We start from the raw sequence: 23,710 nt of genomic DNA, 5'->3' as shown, positions 1-23,710 counted from the left end.
TCTTTGTAAACCCTAGAAATGGTTGTGCGTGAAAATCACAGTAACTGAGCAGATTGTGAAATACTCAGACCGTCTCGTCTGGCACCAACAACCATGCCACGCTCAAAATTGCTTAAATCACCTTTCTTTCCCATTCTGACATTCAGTTTGGAGTTTAGGAGATTGTCTTGACCAGGACCACACCCCTAAATGCATTGAAGCAACTGCCATGTGATTGGTTGATTAGATAATTGCATTAATGAGAACTTGAACAGGTGTTCCTAATAATCCTTTAGGTGAGTGTATATAATGACAGAAAATGAATCTTAAAAAAATAACCTAGCATGATATTACAATGTCAAAAAATAAAATAAAGTGAATTTCTATTAAATAGCATGGTAATTATATATGTAATAAGTCATGGGATTTTAAATTGCACAATTTGCAGAGAATGGGCCACATAGTGTTTGGTCATTATTAACATTTAGCTTTATTCATTTAACCGACGCTTTTATTCAAAACCACCAGAGCAGAATAATTTACTGCTATTTGCATTTCACTGAAACAGACTATATGTGCCTTGTAGAATAGAACCTGTGATTTTAATCCTTGTTAAATTTCTAGCCCATGTATCTTTTTAAAAGTTCACATCACAGTGTTTTGAGCATTGCAGTTTTTTCACTGATCCAAAAATATCCACCATCCTCTGTTTTTGTAAGCGGCAGGGTACATATAATCCACTAAATATATGAAGTGGCAGAATCTGTCATATCTTTAAAAATATTCAGAAACACTTACCTTACAAATGTCACAGCTAATCAATGTGGGATTATATCCTCTATAGCCTGCAGGATTAGCAAACTGCTCAGCTGTAGCACGGTTTTGTGTGCTCAAGAGCCATCGCAAAGATGCTTACTAATCCACAAAGTGATTCATTATGACAAGCAACAGTCAAATATGCAAATTTGTTGAAAAATATGTTGCTTCAAGACTTTAAGTAATTACAAATATGACACCACCTCATAAAAGAATGTTGTGAACCCTCCAGATGCAGAGACCAAAGAGGCAGAACAGATTGAAAACCTATTATATGGAACTGAAACATTTTTTAAGGGAACCAATGGAAAGGAAACAAGCCTAATTTTAAATTAAAATATATTATTTACTCATAGTTACAAAATATTTAGTCAAATTTGCATTAACTTATGTAAATATGTTTTTTATTAGGCTCTGCGATATTGGTTGTGGTGGTCTTACTTCACTACATATTAATCAGGTCTGTATATTTTTTCTCTTTTGCATCTGGATGCTCCGCTTCCTCTCCCATTAATGTCACTCATCCCACCTCGCTGTTGTATTTGCTCAGTATTAAAGCAATGCGCGGGTTGGCCAACTGTTTGTGAGTCAGCTTGCCGTAAAAAGGGCAGAAAGTCGATTTTACACAGCCATCGCCTCCCATTTAAACATGAGGCCTCTGCGCCTAGACTGCAGATGATGCGTTCCTCATTACACTGCTGTGGGAGATGATGGCTTGTCAGGTTGGTCCTATGCTGACATGTGCAGTGGCTTTGTGCCTCATAGCTTTGTGTAAACGTGTGCATTCAAAAACCACAGCATCTCTGAATATTTGTGGATATGTTACAACATGCTGATTATCATTATAGAGGAAATGACAAACTTGGAGTCACAGAAACACTGCAAAAAAACATTTTTCAGCAAAATTATATACGCATTGTTAAAATAGGATACAGTATATTTAACTGAGACATAAAATTACATATACATTTACATCTTGAATTCAAAGAAATACAACAAAGTCTCAATATGTTTTTGCTTAAAACAAGAAAAGCTGTTTGGGTAAGAAAAATTGTCTTCTGTTTTTGAAGATTATTTGCCATTGCAGTAAAAAAACACATATATTTCACTCTTGTGATCACTTGTGTCATCACATTTCACTTGCAAGTTTTTACATGGAATTCACACAAAAATGTTTCTAAACTACATATTTAACGTGTAATCACTTGTTTTTGCAAGTAAAATTCATGTTGAACCATTAGATCACTGGTGAAAAACATTGAATTTATATTTTCTGTAAGGGTTTCTTACCATATTGGCGATCAACTTTTTTTTAATTTAAGCAAAAACATCACAAAATCTTTTGTGAAAGCAACACATAAAATCTGGCATCATTTTGCTTGTTAAAGCGATAGTTCGGCCAAAAATGAAAATGACCCCATGATTTACTCACCATCAAGACATACTCGCCCATATAGAGTATCCATTCTTTTTCATACAAACACATACTTAGATATTTTTGAAAATGTTCTAGCGCTTCTAAGCTTTATCCATTATTAAAGGGTGGACATGGAAATCGGATGTCTTGAAGGTGAGTAAATCATGGGGTCATTTTCATTTTTCATAATTTTCAATATCTCTTTAAGTAAATAAATGAAGAGCTAAACGCCACCTCAACGTCAAAAATGAGATAATGATATTGACTAAATGCTCTCGGCACGTATTATGCGTTCATCAAATACTTTTGCTTCAAATGCGCATAATCCCGGCCTCAGGCCATTTTAGACATATCGGTTTGTTGGCAGAATCCAGTAAACGACATGGTGATTTTTCAGCAAAGTCCTCTAAGTGCACAAAATAACTGGATGAATGACAGCATGCCTTCGTCATTGTAGTTTTTACCTGGTTAAAGGAGGTTTACCATGTATTAGGATATTGAGTGAATTTTTGAGCCTTTTACCTTTATTCAGAAAAGACATTCAACACTCTTAAAACAAATGTGTTAAAATAACACATCTTGTGTCTAGTTAAGGAAAACACATCTACTGTGTTGTCCTTAACTTCACACATCTCTGTTATTTTTGGAACAATACACTTTGTGTTGTTTAAACACATATTGTGTTGTCCTTTTTATTTATTTGAAATCAACACGAAATGACACATAATGTGTTAAATAGGATAACACAAAACAATTGTTAAAATTAACACATCCTTTCTTACAGTGGGTTCACACCAGCCGCGTTTGAGGCGTCAAATTTGCATGTACCGCACCTAGTTTGCCGCTGGAAAAGTTTGAATTTACTGGCTTCATTCGCACATGAAAGCCGCGCGTGAAAGTCTAGTCATGGGAGGGGCTCCTGCGAATCTACAGGAAGTGAGCAATCACGTCACTACAAGAGCAAGCTCCTGATTGGTTAATGAGGTGCATTTTTCCGCCAAAGTTCAAAATTTTTCAACTCACCGTTTGCTGCGGTAGACTCAATTCCATCTCAATGGAAAAATTCGAACTTTGACGGAAAAACGCACCGCACTAAATGCCTCATTTGTGCCACGAGACCTCCATACATGCGTCAACGTGTCTTCACATTGACTTAACATTGAAATCACTTGCGCATGACACCTCTACCGCGGCTGGTGTGAACGCGGCATTACCGTGGGTTCACACCAGCCACGTTTGAGGCGTCAAAATTGCGTCCACCAGGTCTAGTTTGCCGCTTGGACATTTTGAATACATTCGCGCGTCTAGAGCGAAGTAGACGCATGGAAAAAGCAAGCATTTGATGCGCTTCAGATTCTAAATCCACTTCTTGTGGGAGGGGCAAGTGCTATGCAGTTGTCTGTTTGCAAGATGGCAAATGTTGATCATGCATTCATCGAGAGAGTTACCGGTTTGTATTTGGTAACCTTACTATATGGGGAAAATAGTTAAAAATAGCTGTGGGTCGATTAACGTCACGTAATTTAAAAGTGAAATGTGTATTTACAACTTACCAGGTTGCCCAATGTCCTCACTGACACTCTTCCAAGCGAGGTCCTTTTTATTCCTGTCTCTATAGAAATAAGAACTTGTGTCGTATAGCTTCAGATGACTGCTTACGGACAATATCAAGCGTTCCCCCATGTTGAATGAGTGACACCAGGCGGGGCTGCCACCACAGCAGCAAACAGGCTCCTGACCAGTTAACGCGGCGCGAAAATCCGCCAAAGTTCAAATTTTTTAACTCGGGCGTCAGCCGCAAATTGCGTCAAACACAAAATGCACAAAAAGCACCATTTGGTGGATTTTCGCAAACTAGACGCGCGAATGAGGCGGAATCGCGTCTAGCGCACCGTGAGACCTCTAGACGCACGTCACCGCGTCTTCACATTGACTTATCATTGAAATTACTTGCGCTTGACGCCTCTACCGCGGCTGGTGTTAACGCAGCATTAGAGTTTAAAGAGACTTAAGATTTTTTTAGAAGTGGACATTTTTGCAGATTTGTTAAATACCAATAAAAAGTGACATTAAGTAAAATATAGGGATTTCAATTACTGAATAATAGCCTAAATTACTGAACCTAAACATAAGAGCCCGATAAAAATGCTCATTTACAAGAAAGCATATCGGATGCACTTAGATGGCTTTGCAAATGAGCTCTTCATATCTTTCTTTGATGTTTAGATAATTGCATTGAAAAGCAAGAGAAAAAACTAAGAAAATATTTTTGCGTTAACACTCAAACTTTTAAACATATCATACAGTTATACATAACCAAAATTATGTGTAAATTGAGAGAAATTGTTTTTCAATTTAAATTAGGGTCAACATGAATGAATTTGGAGTTAATCTAATTAAGTCGAACCAGGCTTGGTCTAAACTCCAAGCTATAATCCTAGGTTGATGTAACACTTCAAATCCACTCTCATTTGCATTATGATGCGTTCTACCCACTACAACTGAAATGAGTTTTTCTTCAGAGAAAAGACATTTTCAGCACATGCTGAATGATAACGGGAGTGTGGGGTTTAGCAGTACATTAGAGCAGCTTCTCAATAATCTGCCTGCTTACCTTATCCAGCTCCCTAGCAGCACAGAGCAGATCAACAGAAATGAGCAAAGACACTGGCGTATAAAAGCTTGTCATTTTAATATGTTTTACAGTCATCCACTGTCCCCAAATCAGCACTGTAAGTGTTTCAAGGGTTTGAAGAACACATTTACCTACCGAACATTGACTGCCTCGCAAGACTGATAGAAAATGGCATTACAGCATGGCAAATTAACAACATCTGGATGACTAAATCAATAAAATTGTAAACTTTTCATCGGTAGATAAATAAAAACTGTGGCGATCTGTCAGATGATATATTGTGAATACAACCACAGGTCCAATAGGTTCCCCACATTTTCACTCAAAGCAAATGGCTTTAAATTCAAAGCTACATCTGGCTTAGGATACTATATGTAACGTGTCAGAATTGAAATTGCACCATCAAATCATATTTAACGATTAATACTTGACGTTTGAAATATTAATGATTGTCAAGCCTAATCAATAAACCATTTGAAACAAATTTATCTCTTATAAAGAGTGGATAATGGACATTTACAGTGATTTAATTAGACCTATACACTTTGCATGTATCTATATATAGCACATGCACTCCAGTAGGCTCAACGACCCATGACCTCTGATCTGTTGCATTTAACCACTGTATTGCCCAATGTACATTGAAATAATTATGTACAGAAATAAAGATGAGAGAGCAGGTGGAAATATACCAGTCCTCTGGATTCTGGCTTTTGAACATAGTTCAACGAGACTGTATTTTTAACACTTACCCAAACAAATACACAGATACCTTCAAATCACCTGCCTGCTTTGCCTTTAAAGACACAATTCCTGTGAGATTGATCTGTATAGTCTGTAAAAAAAATGCAAAAGGCTTTTGTTGCATTATTGTTCTGCAATATTGTTCAATTCCATAAGGGATGCATGGATAGCTACTCCCTCATTCATCAAAGTAAGTCAAGTACATCTATTCACGTAACGCACGCACGCCGGTGATTAAATCATTTTCATACTGATCTTGTGAGATCCTTCAGTTGGGCTGCTTTCTCCGTCTATTTTTCGTGGCACATACTCAATCTCAATGTTTGGCTTGGCATTGCCCTTTCCTCGACTCCAGAGGAACAGGAGCACCAGACAGAAAAGCACCACTCCGAGGAACGAGATGAAGCCCATAGTTGTGGCGATAATGAGAGTCTTCATATCGAAGGGAAACGGATCTGTACCACCAGTCCCATTTGCACCACCATCATTGGGCTGGTTTGAAATGAAGGCAAAGGTCTTGTTGGGTTGATGGGGCCAGTTTGGAGAATAGCTATGAACGTGGAGGTGGGCCAAACGTGTATCATTTCCGCCTGCGTTGACGGCAACACACATGTACGTGCCATTGTCTTGTATTTGGGCATATCGAACCTCCAAGGTGCCGTCAGGAGACACCGACAGCCGGCCAATGCTTTTAGTAGTAATGAATTGCTTTTTCGGAGACTGCCACATTATCACGGGTGGTGGGTCCCCATCTGCTTGACAAGAGAATTGAACCGTGGTCCCCTCATCTACAAACTTATGAAGTGCTTTGTGATCACGGATCTTTGATTTTTGACAGGTGAAATAATTGGCCGGAAGAACGTCCGGAAAGTCTTTAAACTCTTTACCCTGCAAAAACTCTGGCGTTTCACAAGATGGCTGCTGGCGGTTGAAATTGAGTCTCCAACGGCGGCGAAAGACCCAGAGTAGACGACAGTCGCATGCAAGTGGGTTGTCATGGAGGGCCAGCGTCTCCAGGTTGCCGACTGAGTGAAACGCAGACTCCTCTAAAGTGCTTAGACTATTGCTGGATACGTTGAGGACCCGAAGGTAGTTGAGTCCTCTGAAGGAATAAGGCTCAATAGTGGCTAGCCGGCCCCCTACCAAGTGAAATGCCTGGAGCCTCAGCAAATTGTGCATTTTGTTGCCCTCCACAACCTCGATGGGATTAAAGGACAGGTTGAAAAAGCGAAGGTACACCAGGTGTTGAATGGCCAAATAAGGGACGGCAGTGAGATTGCAGTTTGTGATACTCAAGGTTGTGATGTTGAGACCATGGAGAGACCTAGCGGTCAAGGTCTCCAAAAGAGGCCAATTTGCTATCTCCAAGACTTTGAGTCGATAGAGCCTCCTGAAGGAGTAGTCTTGAATGATGTTGACGTTGAGATGGCGTAACCTGAGGGACAGCAGGTTGTGAAGATGACTTAAGGCCTCTGTTGGCACAGAGGTCAGGTTGCATCTTTCCATTGTGAGCTGCTCTAGGCTACTGAGGCCGTGAAAGGCTCTGTGAGAGATAAACACCAGGTCATTATCCCCAACCTCCAGCTCTTTTAGGTTGTAGAGGTCTTGAAACATATAGTCCAACAAAATGACAATCTTGTTCTCACTAATGTCTAACCTAGTGAGGTTACTGAGGCCAGTGAAAACACCCAGCTGAATCAACTTAAGCTTGTTGTTGCGTAATCCTAGTGTTCTTAACCCAAGGAGGTTGCTGAAGGCTCCGGGTTCGATGACTGCAATGATGTTCTCATTAAGTTGTAGCTCCTCCAGGTGGGGGTAGTTGATAAACTCCTCTGGGTTGATGGCTTTCAAACGATTCTTGCTGAGATCCAAAAGTCGCGTCTCAATGGGAATTCCCTCGGGGAGGCCGATGAGCTTCCGCCGATGGCACAAGACCGAGCGCTCCTGGCCACTGCACTCGCAGCGAGAGGGGCAGCCGGTGGTGGAACCGGACAGGACGGTACCCAGCATCAGGATGAGAATGGGCTGCCAGCATGCCATAAGGTAGCTGTGCCCATTTGCCTCTCTAGCCACCATTTTGATGGTAACCTGCAGAAAAATGGGAAGAAGGATTAGGTCACAGTATGGACAGAATTCACATCATTAGACAAGAAAGGCAAAGATAATAAGAGATAATCTTCAAGTTCCTGTTCTTAAAATAGCAAAAGATAGCGTTAGAGAAAATGCTGAGGCTCAAAAAATAGAAAAGAGTACTGTGCTGGAACATGCTGTGTAAAGGCAACTCATAGCTTTGATTAATGATAGAACAGAGACATTAAAAAATAAAAGAAAAAGGTCAAATAAAACAACAAATAAACAACACTGCCCATAAACACATATAGCCACAAATTAAGGTGTATTAAATTTAATTGTATATCATATATTGTTTTAATATCATGAGTATTATATAATGAGTACACACAAATGCAGGCTTTATCTCTTTTGCATTTAAAGCAGACGATACATCTCGACTAATGGCTTGGACTACTAAAAAACAACTTAATGATTTAAACTATAAAACTTTTTGGAACTGAAAAAATTTACATATCCCACCTTAATATAGCAATGCTAATTTCACCTTGAGATATCCTAACAAAAAATAGTGAAAAATCAAGATTTTATGGGCATCTCTTGTGGACTGTTACAAGGGTAAAAAAAAACTCTCCTCATGAATATGATAATATTTTCTGCCCTGTAAGATATATTTCTTTCTATTCTATTTGTATAGTTATTATTTATCTATCTCTGTAAGGTTGGGCCATATTTTAACAGTCTAAGCGCATGGCACAGGTGCACTTAGGGCATGTCCAAATCCACTTTTGATAGTTTAACGACACAGAAAAATGGTCGACGCACCATGCTCATAGTCCAAAAGGGTTGGTGTGTTTGGGGCATAACGTGCAATAAACCAATCAGAGTCTCATCTCCCACTCCTTTTAAAAGCCAGTTGCGCTTGCACTATGGCAGATTCGCTATTTACATGGCAGAATTTGCAAGAGCAAAGAATGCTTTTCTAGAAAGGAAATCAATTTCCTTGTCATTACTGCAAATAGGTAATTCTGATACATGAAATGACTATCTATTATAACACACATTTTTTTTCTTTATGTACACAATAATAATCTTTTACATTGTAATCCTTCCATTTTTAATATTTGACATGTCTGTGTTCTGCTGCGCATCCCTGTGTGCAATAAGTAGAGTGTACACATGTACTCGCATATAGGTGTTTATAACAAACGTGCATTTTAAATAAAAATAAAAAATACTGCAATATTGACAAGGATTTAGTTGGTCAATGGTGCAATTGTTTTAGTTGCTTCAAAATAGCAACATGTGCCTAAACACACCAAATTTTTGACCAGGATGCATATGAGTGAACAGATGATCACGAGGGCATTTGCTATAAACAATGTGCCATTGGACATGAAAATGATAACTGCATTGGGCTGAAACTGGCAAACAACACTTGCATCGCGCCTGCCATCACACTGTGTTGGGTGTATAATATATAATAAAAAACTGACCACTGACCAAACTGACATGAGTGTGGAAAAAGCCTTCTTGGCCCTAAACTGGCTCAATTCCAATCTAATAGTCTCTTTAAACTATCTGGTTTAGAATGATGGACATCTTGATTAAGGGCTCTTTAGGAGCCTTGTGAAAAATTGACATGAATGAACACAAGACACACACAACTTGCCAAGAGGACATACAAGTTGCATTCCATGACACATGAGATTGCTAACTGGATTTGTCAAACTCAATTAATCTTAAGCAGGCAGCTTGAATAATTTATTATGTTAACTTTAAGTAGCTTCCATTTGTAAAGTGAGTAAAAGGGATCCACTGTAAAAATATTCCTTGTAACTGTTAACTGAAATACATTTATGCAGATTCAACAGAACCTGAATTTAGGCAAAACCCTAGAATAACAGTTAAAGCCATTATAACATTCTGCATGTGAGTGTCTATAATTTCTGCACAAATGAATAGCAAATATTAACTTGTATTTACATAACTACAGTATAACATCCCACGGGGAGATATTATAATGGCTTCTAATGACGTTTAAATCCATTCAATTATTTACCCACAACAAGAAACCTACAGGACGCCTAAAGAGTGTGTTCTGAGACACAACCATCAGCTTGATTTCATGGGAATTCGTAACTATGTTGAGAAGTGCAACGTATAAGATGAATCATACTAAAGAATATGATTATTAAAAAAACAATACCAACGTCACTGGGGTAAAAGCAGATTGTAATAAGATTGTATGAACTCAAACAATTGTATAAGCTACTATAAATAGCCACCTCGTAAAATAGTTACAAATTGCCTTGAGGTTATGTTGAAAGCACACTCCATTGCACTGTAAGGTCAGAATATTCTGACCACCTGAAACAGGATGAAAAAGGGGTGAAAAGGGTGTAAAAGGTCTGACAGAACAGCCGTACCCTTGCCTAATGCAGCGTCACTATAGAGATTTGCAGATTTAGAGAGTCTTCAGGGACATCTGAGACAAGCAAGACCCTTTTGAGTTCCACCGTGAAATTAGGTAAGTAGTTCCAACTATAACAATTTCATATTAGTGCTCCCATGGGCGGGTTTATCATTTCGGGGGCCCTAAACAAAGTCAGAAGCTGAGGTCCTCATGCTTCCCATGGGCATACATCTAACAGTAGGGGACAATAATAAACATTTTTCGAGAGCAGTTTTTGAGGGGGACAAATGCTGCATTAAAAATGTAACTTTGTAAATTTGTGAACACATAGGCCATACAACTACTATTGGTGCAATGTGAAGACATAATGCTATTATCCTTCCTCTCAAGGTTTCTCTCTGATTCAAGCTGACTAAATTTATTGCAATGTTTTTGAAGTTGTTTACAATCAAGGTGTAACATGCTGTCCAAAAGAATGAGATGAGGCAGGATCTAAATGTAGATAAAATACTTCATCCAAACATGAATACAAATTAAAAAGCATGAAAACCGTGACCATGAACAAGAACAAACAGCAACTATATTAGTAAATATGGTCATCAAGACCATTTGTAATACAAAACTGTAACATAACACCATGTTACACTTCTGTTTTACAAATGGTCTGGATGTACATTATAACTTATTTCCAAAAAGGCCACAAACATATTCCATTGTTGCGGTCAGTTATTGTTTGTATTTGTTAGGTGTTGTTTCATGTTTTATGTTCTTGTTAATGGATTACTTCACGTCTTGGATATGTTTTGGATTAATTAAAGTTTTCATCTGCACTTAGATCCTGCCTTTGTTTTATGTCTGGCCAACACATTACACAAAGGCACTAAAATACAATAAAATTTAATTTAAACATAATGACCTTGTAACACAGACAAGGCTTAGCTAAAGCACTAGGCCTTAGTTAAATTAAGATATTATATAAACATGCTTTAGAAAAAATATATGTTAATGCTTACTGGTGTATCTTAAGACAAATCAATGGCAATTGCATATTTTAAGATCTGTGAAGTTATTTTTATTTGACACAGCTCAAACATGTTTTAGTCTAGGACTAACCCCTGTCTGTGAAACCGGGGGATAATGACTCTTAGCTAGGTAACATTATAATTGCTAACATAGGTCTCTACAACTTAAAGGGATAGTTCACCCAAAAATGAAAATTCTATCATCATTAACTCACTCCCATGTTGTTACAAACCTGTATAAATTTCTTGTTCTGATGAACACAAAGAAAGATATTTTGAGGAATGTTTGTAACCAAACCGATCAGAAGTCCAATTGACTTCCATAGTATTCTCCTACTATGGAAGTCAATGGGGCTTCTGATCAGAAATCTAACAGATCTACTAACTGTACTTTTATCAAGCTAATGGGCTCTATCATACACCGGGTGCAATGCAGCGCAATGTGTGTCTTTTGCTAGTTTCAACCCGGCGCAATGATCATTTTCACGTTTAGAGCCACGTTGTTTAAACAGCATATACACCCACATTTGCACCCATAGGCGTTCTGGTCTGAAAACGAGGTGTGTTCAGGCGCATTGTTGGCATATTTTGAGGCAACTAAAATAGAATACGCCATTGACCAACTAAAACCTGGTCTAAAGCCTAAAGTCAATGGCGCAATATTGTTTTTGTTATTAAATGAGTGCATTAGTAATATGCGCCTATAAACAGGATGATAATGTGGGTTTGCTTATCACATACATGGATGCGCAGCAGCACACAAACGCTTTTAAATATGAAAAATTAAAGGATTAAAATGTAAAAGATTATTGGACATAAATGAGGACCAATTATGAGACATTAGAAGAAGTAAAGAGCTGCTTCACCTGTAGCCAGGTAAGTAAATAAATGCTTTGCTTTAAACAAATGCATCTATTTTAAATGTTTTTTAAATGCTACCCCACGGATTTATTGTATATGATGACTCTGTACCTGTGGATATGGTGAGATGAGAAACATTTTTAAGTAATGCTTTTTAAAAAAAATCATGGTGCTGTCCGAGTGCTGAAACGTTTCAATAAAAATGAAAACAACACAATTTTTAAACATTATTTTTAAACTGGTGGTCTTCTTCCTCCGCTTAGTTTTTCAGTTTACAAATTCCACTTTCTAAATAGGGAATCGGCATGGTGTCAGGCGCAACTGGCTTTTAAAGGGGATGAGAGCTGTGACTCTCATTGGTTTATTGCACGTTACGCACAAAACACACCCGTTACTCATTAGGAAAATAGGAACAACCCTTTAGACGGTGCGCTTGGCAAATAAACCATTTATCCTGTCATTAAATTAGCAAAAGTGAAATCGGACACACCGTTTAGACCGTGCGCTGTGTGCTTTAGACAATGCGCTTAGATCGTTAAAATAGGGCCCAATATCAACACAAAACCTTCTGCTATATATACTATTCATTCACAGCCAGATGTTGTTATGCCTTCATGGGTGTTAAGAACTCTATTTTCACTGGAGATAAACAAGTGTTGAACACTTTTTGCAGTTTTACAGCGGATGGGAAAGCGTCTTGTATTGCTGCCACATCACATTATGTAAAGTGTTTGTGTATTAAAAATCTACACAAATTCAGATGTCATCTATCAGTTAATGTACACATCTTGTACTTGTAATGTAATGTACTTGTAATGTAATGTAATAATGTTCGCTCTGCTCTGTGCTGTGACAATAGGAATGGACTTGAAAAAAGACACTAAATAACACAGACTCAAAGACTAAAGGGCCAGATTTACTAAACGGGACAAATTGGTGTCCAAAAAAAAACACCAATGGGAGTGGTAATATCTGCCGGTTATTTACAAAAAAATAACACAGGCACAACAGCTGATTTCCATAATGACCAACACAATCTACTAAGAACAGCACAAATTAGTTCAGGGTCGCAAATAAGCAGAGCTGATCGTGAGTTCAGCACCACGGACATCGTAGCGGAAAATTTGGGGTGTGAAATCCCAGCTAACGAAGCCATAGTACACTAAAAAGAACTGGAGGACAAAGAATGAAGGTTTACAAGAAGTTTTAAAACTCCTATTTCATGTACTTTAGCAAATAAAAATAACATGGCAAACAATATTTTTAAATAATATATTCCTCTGGCACTCCAAAAAAACAGTTACAGGTTAAAAAAAATCCTCTGTATTGTATGACGCATTCTCTGCTCTCTGTGATGCCTCTTTTTTTAGCAATAATTGCAGCCATTTTAAGCGCAAAGTCATGTAAGACATGCTTTATTTTGGCATTAAATAATGATGCAAATACCAGTAATAACTCATGCGCAAACATTAGTAAATCATGTTGCGTGAATCATTTAAATAATCTCCTCCCAAAAAATGTTGTGTCTGAAAGGGAAACTCCTAAAATGCATATGCAATAAGGTCAGTTGCAAAAATAACTAAACCACACATTTTCAGCGCTAATGATCCACTTGCGTCTTTAGTAAATCCCGACAGTCGTTATTTAACCACAAAATCATTGTTTGCGCTGGCGCAAGCTGTTAATTAATCTGGCCCTAAATGAGATCTAAAGGGGACTAAAGCAATCACGAAGTTGTGTACTGACTGTGGAATAAATCAGAATTTTTAGGGGATCTGAATAGAAATTTCAGGAGGCTAAAGGCCACCTAAAAAGGCCTAATGATGCCATTGCTGCTTTGTCAGCCATTCACAGACATTACCTACGATGAGGTGCTGACCCCCTTGTAATTTCTGCCTATGCCACTGCTGTCAAATGTAGTCACAGAAGCAAAAGCAGAATGTTCATTGGTTGACATGACCACCTTTTTCGCATCATCATATGATTAGTTGATTTTTCAATGATAATAAAGTTGTAAGCTTTGGCAAACTGCCAGTATTGGATTTTTTTCTCATTTGTTTTCGTTCCTTTAGTGTGCTTCATGTTTTTTACTTTTCTGGAGCCTGGACCACCTTGTTATAAATGACGTCAAAAGGAGTCATTAAGTAAGTTCAGCACTTGTGGCCAAAAAGGGGCCCCCCACCCTTCGGGGCCCCGTGCATTTGCGTTGTGGTTTAAAAAGCTACTAAGTGCTCCTAAGCTACATCAAAAGGGTCGTTGTTGTCAAGGATGCTTATCCCTCGTTCATCTATCAAGTGTGATCTGCATACAGCCGGGGAGGAAAGAGATCCAGCTACTGTGAGAGAATTACTACATCGATTAAACGACAAATGTGGCATGAGGAGGTGTGAGGGTGAAGGTCATGACGTAAACAGACCTGCCAAGCCTGAGATCTTTTAATAATAGAGAATCCATCACTGATCTTCACCGGCTAAGCGGGCATCATGTTTTCACTCTTGAGACATAACACAACATTTTTAACTGCTATTATTAAGTTATTACGTGTGACATCTCCTGTTATGCAAATTTCTGTACAATTTGCATGGCTCCCAAATATCTGCCAAGCAAACACCTTTAACCTCTTACTATAATTGGGGTGATTTGTCTTAGGAGAGGGGAGGTCAAATGTGTGGTTATCGACAAATTTGCTTGGTTTGTACAAAAGCAGATGGAAGAATCGTAATAAAATTACAACATGTCTCTTCGGTGTGATCCCAGTTTTCTTAATTAAACACTGCATTTGAAGCCAGACTCACAATTTTTATTCTATTCACTGTTATGGTACCACATATGACTCCCGTAGGAAATAATATTTCTGCTTATGCGCAGAAAAACGTAGCTTATTTACCACTGATAAAAAGCGAACTGTAAACATTTGTAAACATTTCTTGGCCGCTAATTTGTGAAGGCTTGCCAGTGGGAAAAAAACGGGTGGTAGTTTAACTAAAAATAAAAAAAGACAAATGTTACTGTTTTTCATTTCCTTATAGAAAGTGATGAATTCAACACCCCCCTCCAAACACCCCTTCCATCTTTATTTAGTATGCTTCGTAATAACTCTAACCTTTCTTTTAGTCCAAATGCTAAGGTATGCAAATGCCTTAAAACTAATTTGGCTTTGGTGGTCAACTGATGGCAATTGAAAAGCCACTAAACAAAGTGTTGGATTTATTATCCAATTAAAAGATTAAATCATCATTCAGGAAGCTCCTATTCTGTAAACATACAAATCAAAGTCTGTCAGGCGACTATGAATAATGTATGAAGAGGGAAAAAACGGCTTCTCTCTGTTGCCGTGCCAGAATATTGCACTGACATAGTAATTCTCAATATAGTGAACTCACTCACATGGTCAATAGCTCATCTTATTAGTCAACACCCCTGTGCAAGAGTTTCCATGTGGAGAATTGTGAATCTTTAAAGGCATATCTTCAGGGCACTTAAGTCTAAGCGGTCGTTCTGGAATATATAGAGACAGAAATGTGCTCCTTTAACCTGATTGATTTAAGAAATACAATGTAGACAATGAGAGCCATTCTAAGTATGGAAAAAGGCGATAGTGCAGTAATATTAGATGTTTGGAGTCTGTCTGGTTGAACCGAGGCACTGTAACACCAAAGCACTTAGCACCTCAATATTAAAGGCAATTTCTGTTGTCATAAATATACAGTGCTCAAATGAAATGTGAAGTTGTTTACACACTAAACACACGATTAACGCATGCAACATCAAAAGAGCAGACTTTCCTCTTAGTACAGCACTAAACGTTCTGTATTTAATTATTACTGACCAACGTTCACACCAACCGTCTCGTACGCATGACAGGCTGCGTGCCGTTTAAAGCAGGTTGCTCTACTAAGATCGTTGCGGTGGAAATTACATTCGCCTCGGTATTCTGTTCCCTCAGTAACATGGGAAGGTCATATTAAGCCCTACCCGCTGGCTCCAACAGAAGAAATAAAGTGTCAAGCACTAGTTTATTTTAACGTAGTGCTCCTCTGAGAGAGAAGGACCCTCAGTTGTCTCCATATGTAATGTCCTATTTTGCCAAATTGCAACTCAATACGCTGCAGTGTAACTCAAATTCAATTTAGCTCTCACATTCGATTGCAGGGGTTCGAGCAGGCCATGCATGATGAAGCAATTTACAGGATTGTTGATCGGCCCATGCAGTTCGATGAAATATAAGCAAATTAACTGACATATCTGCCGCCTTGCTTTTCAATTATCTGTTGTCTGCAGGCGAGAGGAATTAGCGAGACTTCTTTTTCACGGTGTCGAGCGACTGATGCCTCCTTTCCTGCGCTAATGGAAGACTAGATCTCTTTCAGATTACTGCACCTTCCCAACACTCATGAAGTTAATAAGTGTTGCGCTTCGAAGATTTGTCCTCTTCTTTGCTATTTGTTACTTTCAGGGCCATCTGTCAGGCCAGCGGGCAAAATCAATTCGGCCTCCAACGTCGGAAAACCAAGCTATTTATCCGTTTAAGGTAGAGACCTTCAATAACTAACGGAGTAAATAAATGCTCGAGCTCGAAGTACTTCGCAAATATGAGGATTTCATTTTGCCAATGATACATTGTTTCTAGTGGATGTTTAGTTTCGTGACAAATTACGGAGCACACCCTTCATGGCGATATCAAAATTCATTGTCATCTGAGACCACGGAGAGCGGCTATCAGCTGAATTGATTTTATATTTTCATGTTACACTGCTCGTGTGTTTTAATGCTCGCTGGATGATATTCTGTCTCACCCACTCATGTACAAATGTAATTTAAACCAAAGGTCCATCTTCCTGCCCCCTCTCTCTATCTCATTCTCTCTCCTACTGTCCCCTCGGTTTCATCTTGGTGATAACCTTGAGAAAAAATATCACATTGGAACATCTTATTTTCTCTCCCTGTTCACCATTTTAGTCCTGACCTTGCCGGTGAGACTCAGATGGACCAAGGAAGGCAAATAGGCAAGGCAGGGAAGTAACCCAATTGCAGATTATTTCATTCCTTGTTTATCGGTCTTTGAATGTCAAACCCAAAGTATATTTGCACAATGTCATGACAAAATCAAATCAAAACAGATTAAGCCTATTTTTATAGTTTTTCTCATGCTACATCCTACGTTCATATTTATATGTTTGAAATAAGTCTACTTTAAAGGACAAGTTCGGTGTTTTACACTTAAAGCCTTGTTTTCAGATTGTTTATGATGAAATAGAACAGTTTTGACTGAAATGTGGACATATGATGCTGGCCCGAGAATTTTCGATTGTTTGTTATATTACCACCCATCTCTACAATGGCTGTATAGGTGCACTGGAACAATCCTTTCTAAAATGCATTAAACTTTCGTTTACAAAGACGTGAAACTCACCGAGTGGTCAGGGGTGTTCACTAATATGCTCACACAAAAATCGCTGCAAAACAGGTGTTTTAGCATTCGTTGTAAACTTGTGGACCCGTTTTTTCCAAACGCCTCACCCATATATTCTTCCGTTGAGAGCTTGAATAATAGACACTCCAGCCCAGTTGGAGGCGATAATCCGCCTTTGCCAATTGCAAGAATACAAACAACGTTCCCAGCGCAGAGTAATACCGTACCTTACAGCACATCTAAAACAAGTCAATGGAGTTGGACAAAAACTACGATAAAACCTGTTGGAGAGCATCTTTTGCAGCGTTTTTGTGTGAGCATGTCGGTGAGCGCCCCTGGCTACTCGGTGAGTTTCATGTCTTTGTGGACGGAAGTTTAATGCATTTTAGGAAGAGTTGATCCGGTGCACCTATGCAGCCATTGTTGAGGTGGGGGGTGATACAACAAGCACCCGAAAATTCTCTGGCCAGCATCATATGTACAAATTTCAGTTAAAACCGCTCTATTTCATCATAAACAATCTGAAAACAGGGCTTTAAGTGTAAAATACCAAACTTGTCCTTTAATGTTGTTTTGAATTATGTACCCTAAATCATATAAACTGCTGGCATGGTATCCTTTTAAAAAGGTCATAATATGTACCATTTAGAGACAGATATGTACCTTTAATGTACTAATATGCTCTCTTTTGGTACATGGGTGCTTACTTTTGACAAGTTACCAACCCAGTGACCGTTTTTGCTGTGTGTTTTGAAGTGGCGTATTTATTTACTTTGTACCTGTGCAGTATAATAAGTAAATAATCTGATATTTGTCACTACATCATTTAATTGTTGCGTAACATGACCTCAAGATTTCCTTCACCATAATACTTGCGTTTTGATGTGATTAATAAACGTCTAACATTAATAACACTCCTTACAGGGAAATGAGTGCTACAGTCAGAGTAATACAACATGCTCTACATAGTCATTAATAACTCATTTTGATTTTCAGACAGTTATACCTCGGGAAAAACATTCAAGGAAACAGCATGGTTATTTTCATTATTTTAAAACCTTACTATATGAAAGTTGCCGGTATAATAAACGATCTTGATATTTTTAGAATAAAACAAATAGTGTACGTTGCATCACAGCTGTGAAAACAGATTAAAGATTGTGAAGCCTCCAGGCTCCAGTCAAGTTAAATTAAAATCCATAATTCAAACTAATAAAATGATTAAATTCATTATAAAAATGCAAAAATAACAATGTAGGAGGGAGAAACAGAGAAATGGCTTCACTTAGAGCATTCTCTCATTGGAGGCACAAGTAACAATCTAAAAAATTTTATTTTGTTCGATTTACATTAAATTCATTAAGGGGAGGATTAAATAATGATTCATTTCATCTGGCAAATGACAGAACTAAGCATAAAGTTTCATAACGCACAAGAATCTAATAGAAAGCTACTGTGAGTTCAAAGTATATACACTATATAATGCTGTAACTAATTGGCTATATATAGTGGCCTGAGGGAGTTCATCTTGCTTCTTCTAGCAATCTATTTATTCATCATCCTCTCTTTCCATCCTATTTCCCTCTCTTATGGTTCGCAGCTCTGATCACATTGCACACATTTCAGAGTATGACACGAATCAGTGGTTAATAGCTATATAAATATTCCCAATGAATAAATAGCTATCTGCTAGATTGGTGGTAATCGTTTGTCTGTTCTCAACTAAAATGGCACTGGGTGACCCCATTCATTCTATTGTAGCTCTATGTTTGTAATATCAAGATCACTTATACCCTAAATCATTCAAAAATGTTATATAATAAAATGTTTTATTGATACAGTTTTGAAAACCTGGTCACAGCTGGAGTCAGGTTCATGCAAATAATTGCATTCTCACTGCGTATTCACTGAAAGACTGAATATCCTTTTGGTCTGTATTCTTTTATACTGTATTTGCATCTGTGTCACTTCTCTGCCAAAAAATGACTATAAATAATGCAAAAGCAAAGTGAGATAGCAATATTTTGTTTACCAATATCTCTGGATGAGGGGTCATTTACTTTAGTGTTAAAATTGCCTGACAAATCAAGTCGCTGCCATTCATCACGACATAAGCAGGTGTCTTTATCTGTATTTACAACCGCAGTTAATCAGAGAAGACCTGAGCTAAATCAATAATCAGCCCTGCTTACCCCATACATTTGTCTTCTTACTACCTCACCCAAACAACTTTGTATATCAAATCAGCAAGCCTACGGATGCGGCATTCAAAGCAGTGACATATTTGACTCTTTTGATCTTGTTATTTGATGACAGTAAGATTTAGATCAAAGCCCAAGGTTTGGAAAGCAACATTCCACTGAAGGAAAAACTAACAGGAACCGTGATGTCGAAACACTGGGAACTCAAAGCTTATCGAAACGAAAATGTCAAGCACTGCGATAAAAAATTTCACTCTTCAAACAAAAAGCATTACAATAGTGCCAAACCTAGGTTTGCGGATGGAGAGAAGTGTTGTATGAATAGATATACCATACACAATTCCATCACAATAATATAGCGTGTAGTCGTTTTGATCCAGGTGCTTATTTCTTATCATTTCTCACAGTTTGCACTCAAACTGCACCTAAATCCTAAGAGAAAATTGAAACCGACATAAAAAAAGGTTCAAGAGCCCAACCTACTCTTTGCCGAATGGTGGCCCAGAAGTTTCATGCTATCATAAATTGAGTAAATGACACGAATGTTTTAACTCCAAGCGTGGTTGAGACTGAAATTAGTTACGACCTGTCACGCGAATATTGGTCTTTTGACTAACTGCCTGTGGAGCAATATGTGATGGTTGCTGTTTAAATAAGCATCTGTCAAGGGTTGCAAATGGAACAGATGTACTGCGTTTCGGTAATGTCTCACACCGCTCTCTTAATCTTGACAATGAAATGCATCCATCCTTTGTGAACGGCATGAAGGATGTGCCCACCCATCCACCTGCTGAAACATTATAGGCTAAAACCCTGAGATGCTTTCAGGTTACTTGCTGTCAAAGTCGAAAAAGTCTAATTGGGTCCGATTGCTTGTCAATCCAACCCTCAGCTTTCAGGCAATGGATAATAATAATAATACCATAAAGTGTTGTTCTTTCCCCATTAAAGCCCTTGAGATTTAATGTACTGCTGGCAGCAGGCAAAGCTGGTAATTACTAAAACCAATCTCTCTCTCTCTTTTAAACACAAGACTCTTTGTTTTGGGTTTAATTGAAACAAAAGGAGACAGAAATTGTGGATAGAATACAGGACGATTGTAATCCCAAAAGCAATCTAGCCCAAGCCGAGCTCCATGGAGTTCTTTATCAATGCTTCTATTAGGAAGGGGCTTATCTCACGAAATTAGCCACGGGATAATCACTCTCAAGCTTTCCGAATTATGCCAGCATTGTTCCTCTGACCAACACTCCATCCGAGGCTAATAATTGTATTACTCTGACTGATAAAATCAATGACATTTTCCTCTCCTCTTTAACAAGGCAGAAACGTGCCCAGACGATACGACCGCTTGAGATATGCCGGCAACTTCTTCGCAATGATTGATAGCACTGCTGCAGACACGCAAACAGAATTTCATTCACACCGAGCACTATAGCCCCTCAAATGGGATGGAAAATGAGGCCTTGTCCCCCTCCTACATGCCCGTCTCATATTTTTTATTTTTTACATAAAGCTGTTATGATGAAATTTTAATGGGAGAGTCTACTGCAGCGAAGCGACTCTCTGACCTTCTGAATACATTTGTGGGAGGCTGGAGTGAGCGCTCGCTGTCTGATACGCCACTCGGTCTCCTCTCACAGCAGCCCCTCGCTGGCTCTCTCGCTATGTACAGCCCATTTTAATCGTCCCTCATTTTGTGTGACAGAAATGAGCCACTTCGCTGATGGCGTCGGATTCTTGCATCTCCCCACGACACCCAAACGCACACCCAATCTCCTATCTATGCCGCCGCGGCCCTCATCGAGTGCTTAAAAAAGCTTGGTTGGATAGAGGAGCGAGCAGGAAGGTGGAGATTCAGAGGTCGCAGTAGACAGGGATCTGAATCGTAATGCCTATTTTTCTGCCTGGGCTGCATCATTCACAAACACTGTGAAAACATCAGGGCTGAAAGGCACAGGCGTTAATTTATGTGTGAACACACAGCACAGGAGCGAGGTGATGCAGTTCTCCTGTAGCACTGCCTTATCTTGTTTCATCGGGTGTTTGTTATCAGACTGCAGCATTATCATAATGGCTATTACCACCAACAGTGAATTTGCTCAATGGGGATATTGTCTGTTAACACAATTGCCAGCTTATTGAAAACATATTTCATTGTATAGACTGCTCGGTCTTATTTGTATCACTAGTCACTGCTGGAGTGGATTGTCAGTCAAAGCATTCTGTTTTGGCCTGGATTTATCTACTGGCAAGTTACAGCATCTCCAGGATGTGGCTAGGATACTGTTGCCATGCAGTTGCTTTATGCTCCTACCCAATGCATGCCTATATGCATATTGCAGATGCATTATATTTTGATAGATTGCCCTGTGTTTGGAGAAAAAAAACAGGTTTGAGCACAGTCCGTGTTTTTTTATCTAAGACACAACGTGCTCTGTAAAACCTTGGCACACTGTGTCTTGGATTTGAAATGGAGAACGTGCTCCACACCGCTAGACATTTGTTCACACATCAGCAAATATAATTTGAACATTTATGGCCTGTTATATTTTCGGCTCTCACGGATGTTCAGGCGATGCACCTTTAAATAAGCCGCTATGCGTAGATGGTTCTAAAGGATGTACCAGGGAAGACATTGAGAAAGCATTAATCTTTGATGTATCCAGTAAGGCTAACCTTAATGTATTAGTGGCAGTCTGCCAAGATTAAGAAATAAAGTGTAATGTTTTTCCTTTAAATGCTAGTTTACCAGCGAAGGAAGTTGCTTGTTCTGAGCAGTCAAACAGGGAGAACGAAAGGAGGAGAAAATGAGCTAAAAGAACAGAGAGAGAGAAAAAGAAGAGGGAGTATAATGCTGCCGGCTCTGTAATGAGGACTGTGAACTAGAAAAAGCACTCAGAAGTGTTGAAATCAATACATCCACTGCATTCATTTCTTACATTTGTTAAAATAAAGATGTCTTTAAGCAATCAAACCAACCATGGATAACCAGAAATACATTTAGAATAAATGTTTGCATGAGAGGCATAAGCAAACATTCGACCCTGCACTGTATAGGTGGTCACACACACACACACACACACACACAAATAATGAGCAAGAGATGGGGTGGGTGAGATTTTTTTAGAAACACAGTGTGCAGGTGAAAATATGCACGAAGGCTCACACTGGCAGATATTCATTTGTAGCAAATGACCCCCTTCCTATGCAATGACAGACCACAGTCATTTCAAATCTCCTCTCCAGTGGCCAGTAAAGAACCATTATTCAGCATCTTTCCCTCGCGAGTCTCTCCTCTTTCCATCTAAAACGAATTTCTCCCTGAAAGTCTCATCTTCCTTTAAAGCATCTCAGAGTTCTCAAAATGCTCGTCTAGCACAAAAAGCAAGCAGCTCTTACCAGAAACGTCATGCAGTGGAGTCTAAATTTGGCAATCCCATTCTGCCAGAGCGCAGTTTACATCCAAATCGCTCCAGAGCGGCAGTGTGGCACAGAGGAGGCCTTTAAAGAATTGAATAGGTAAATAAAAAACGAATCAGCACGCATTCCCCAAAGCGCAAGAGATCCCGAAAAACCTCGGTGTTGAGCAGGAAGAGCGACAGTCCACAAATAAGAGAGCCTGTCCCAGATGCAGGCATGCATGTAAACAGGAGCGCACCCGCTCGCGTGCATGCCATACCCAGCAGAGCGCGAGCGCGAGAAGAAAGACGGAGAGGGAGGAGTCGACGCTGTGGAAGGTGGAGGGAGGAGCTGTGGCGCATTGAGATGGAGAGATGGAGGAGGCAGAGAGCGAGAGAGAGAGAGAGAGTGAGAGAAAATGAGAGAGAGCTTAAGACTGGCAGGCAACAGTGAGGGATAAGGAGGAGGTGCGGACGGGGTGTTATTGGAGGGGGTGAGGAGCAGCACAAAGCTTAAAACAGGGATAATGTAACTAATGAAATGAAATTCTGCTGTTCATCATAGTGACGGTAGTGATGAATAAGACAGGGGACTGGGGGGTCTGGCATGGGTAAAGTTGAAAGGGTTAAAAAATTGTGCATGCTTTTGTACGACCCCTCTCCACCTCACTGTCATTCTGTCAGGACACTGTGATTAATGCTGGGCTTTTATGCAAAATGCAGCTTTCGTCAAAA

The 23,710-nt window shown here is 39.0% G+C and overlaps 1 protein-coding gene across 1 annotated transcript; it reads right to left on the bottom strand.

Moving 5' to 3' along the window:
• Positions 1–4,880: 4,880 nt before the first annotated feature.
• On the bottom strand, positions 4,881–23,320 carry lingo1b (leucine rich repeat and Ig domain containing 1b). The gene is made up of 2 exons (XM_055208753.2): positions 22,977–23,320; positions 4,881–7,679 (listed from the first exon to the last, which is right to left on the bottom strand). The coding sequence occupies exons 1-2, from the start codon at positions 22,986–22,988 to the stop codon at positions 5,826–5,828; spliced, it is 1,866 nt and encodes a 621-aa protein (XP_055064728.2). The 5' UTR covers positions 22,989–23,320; the 3' UTR covers positions 4,881–5,825.
• Between the last annotated feature and the right edge of the window lie 390 nt (positions 23,321–23,710).

This window comes from Misgurnus anguillicaudatus, chromosome 21 (assembly GCF_027580225.2).
Source record: "Misgurnus anguillicaudatus chromosome 21, ASM2758022v2, whole genome shotgun sequence".
Taxonomy (NCBI): domain Eukaryota; kingdom Metazoa; phylum Chordata; class Actinopteri; order Cypriniformes; family Cobitidae; genus Misgurnus; species Misgurnus anguillicaudatus.
This window is presented reverse-complemented; position numbering and strand designations above follow the sequence as displayed.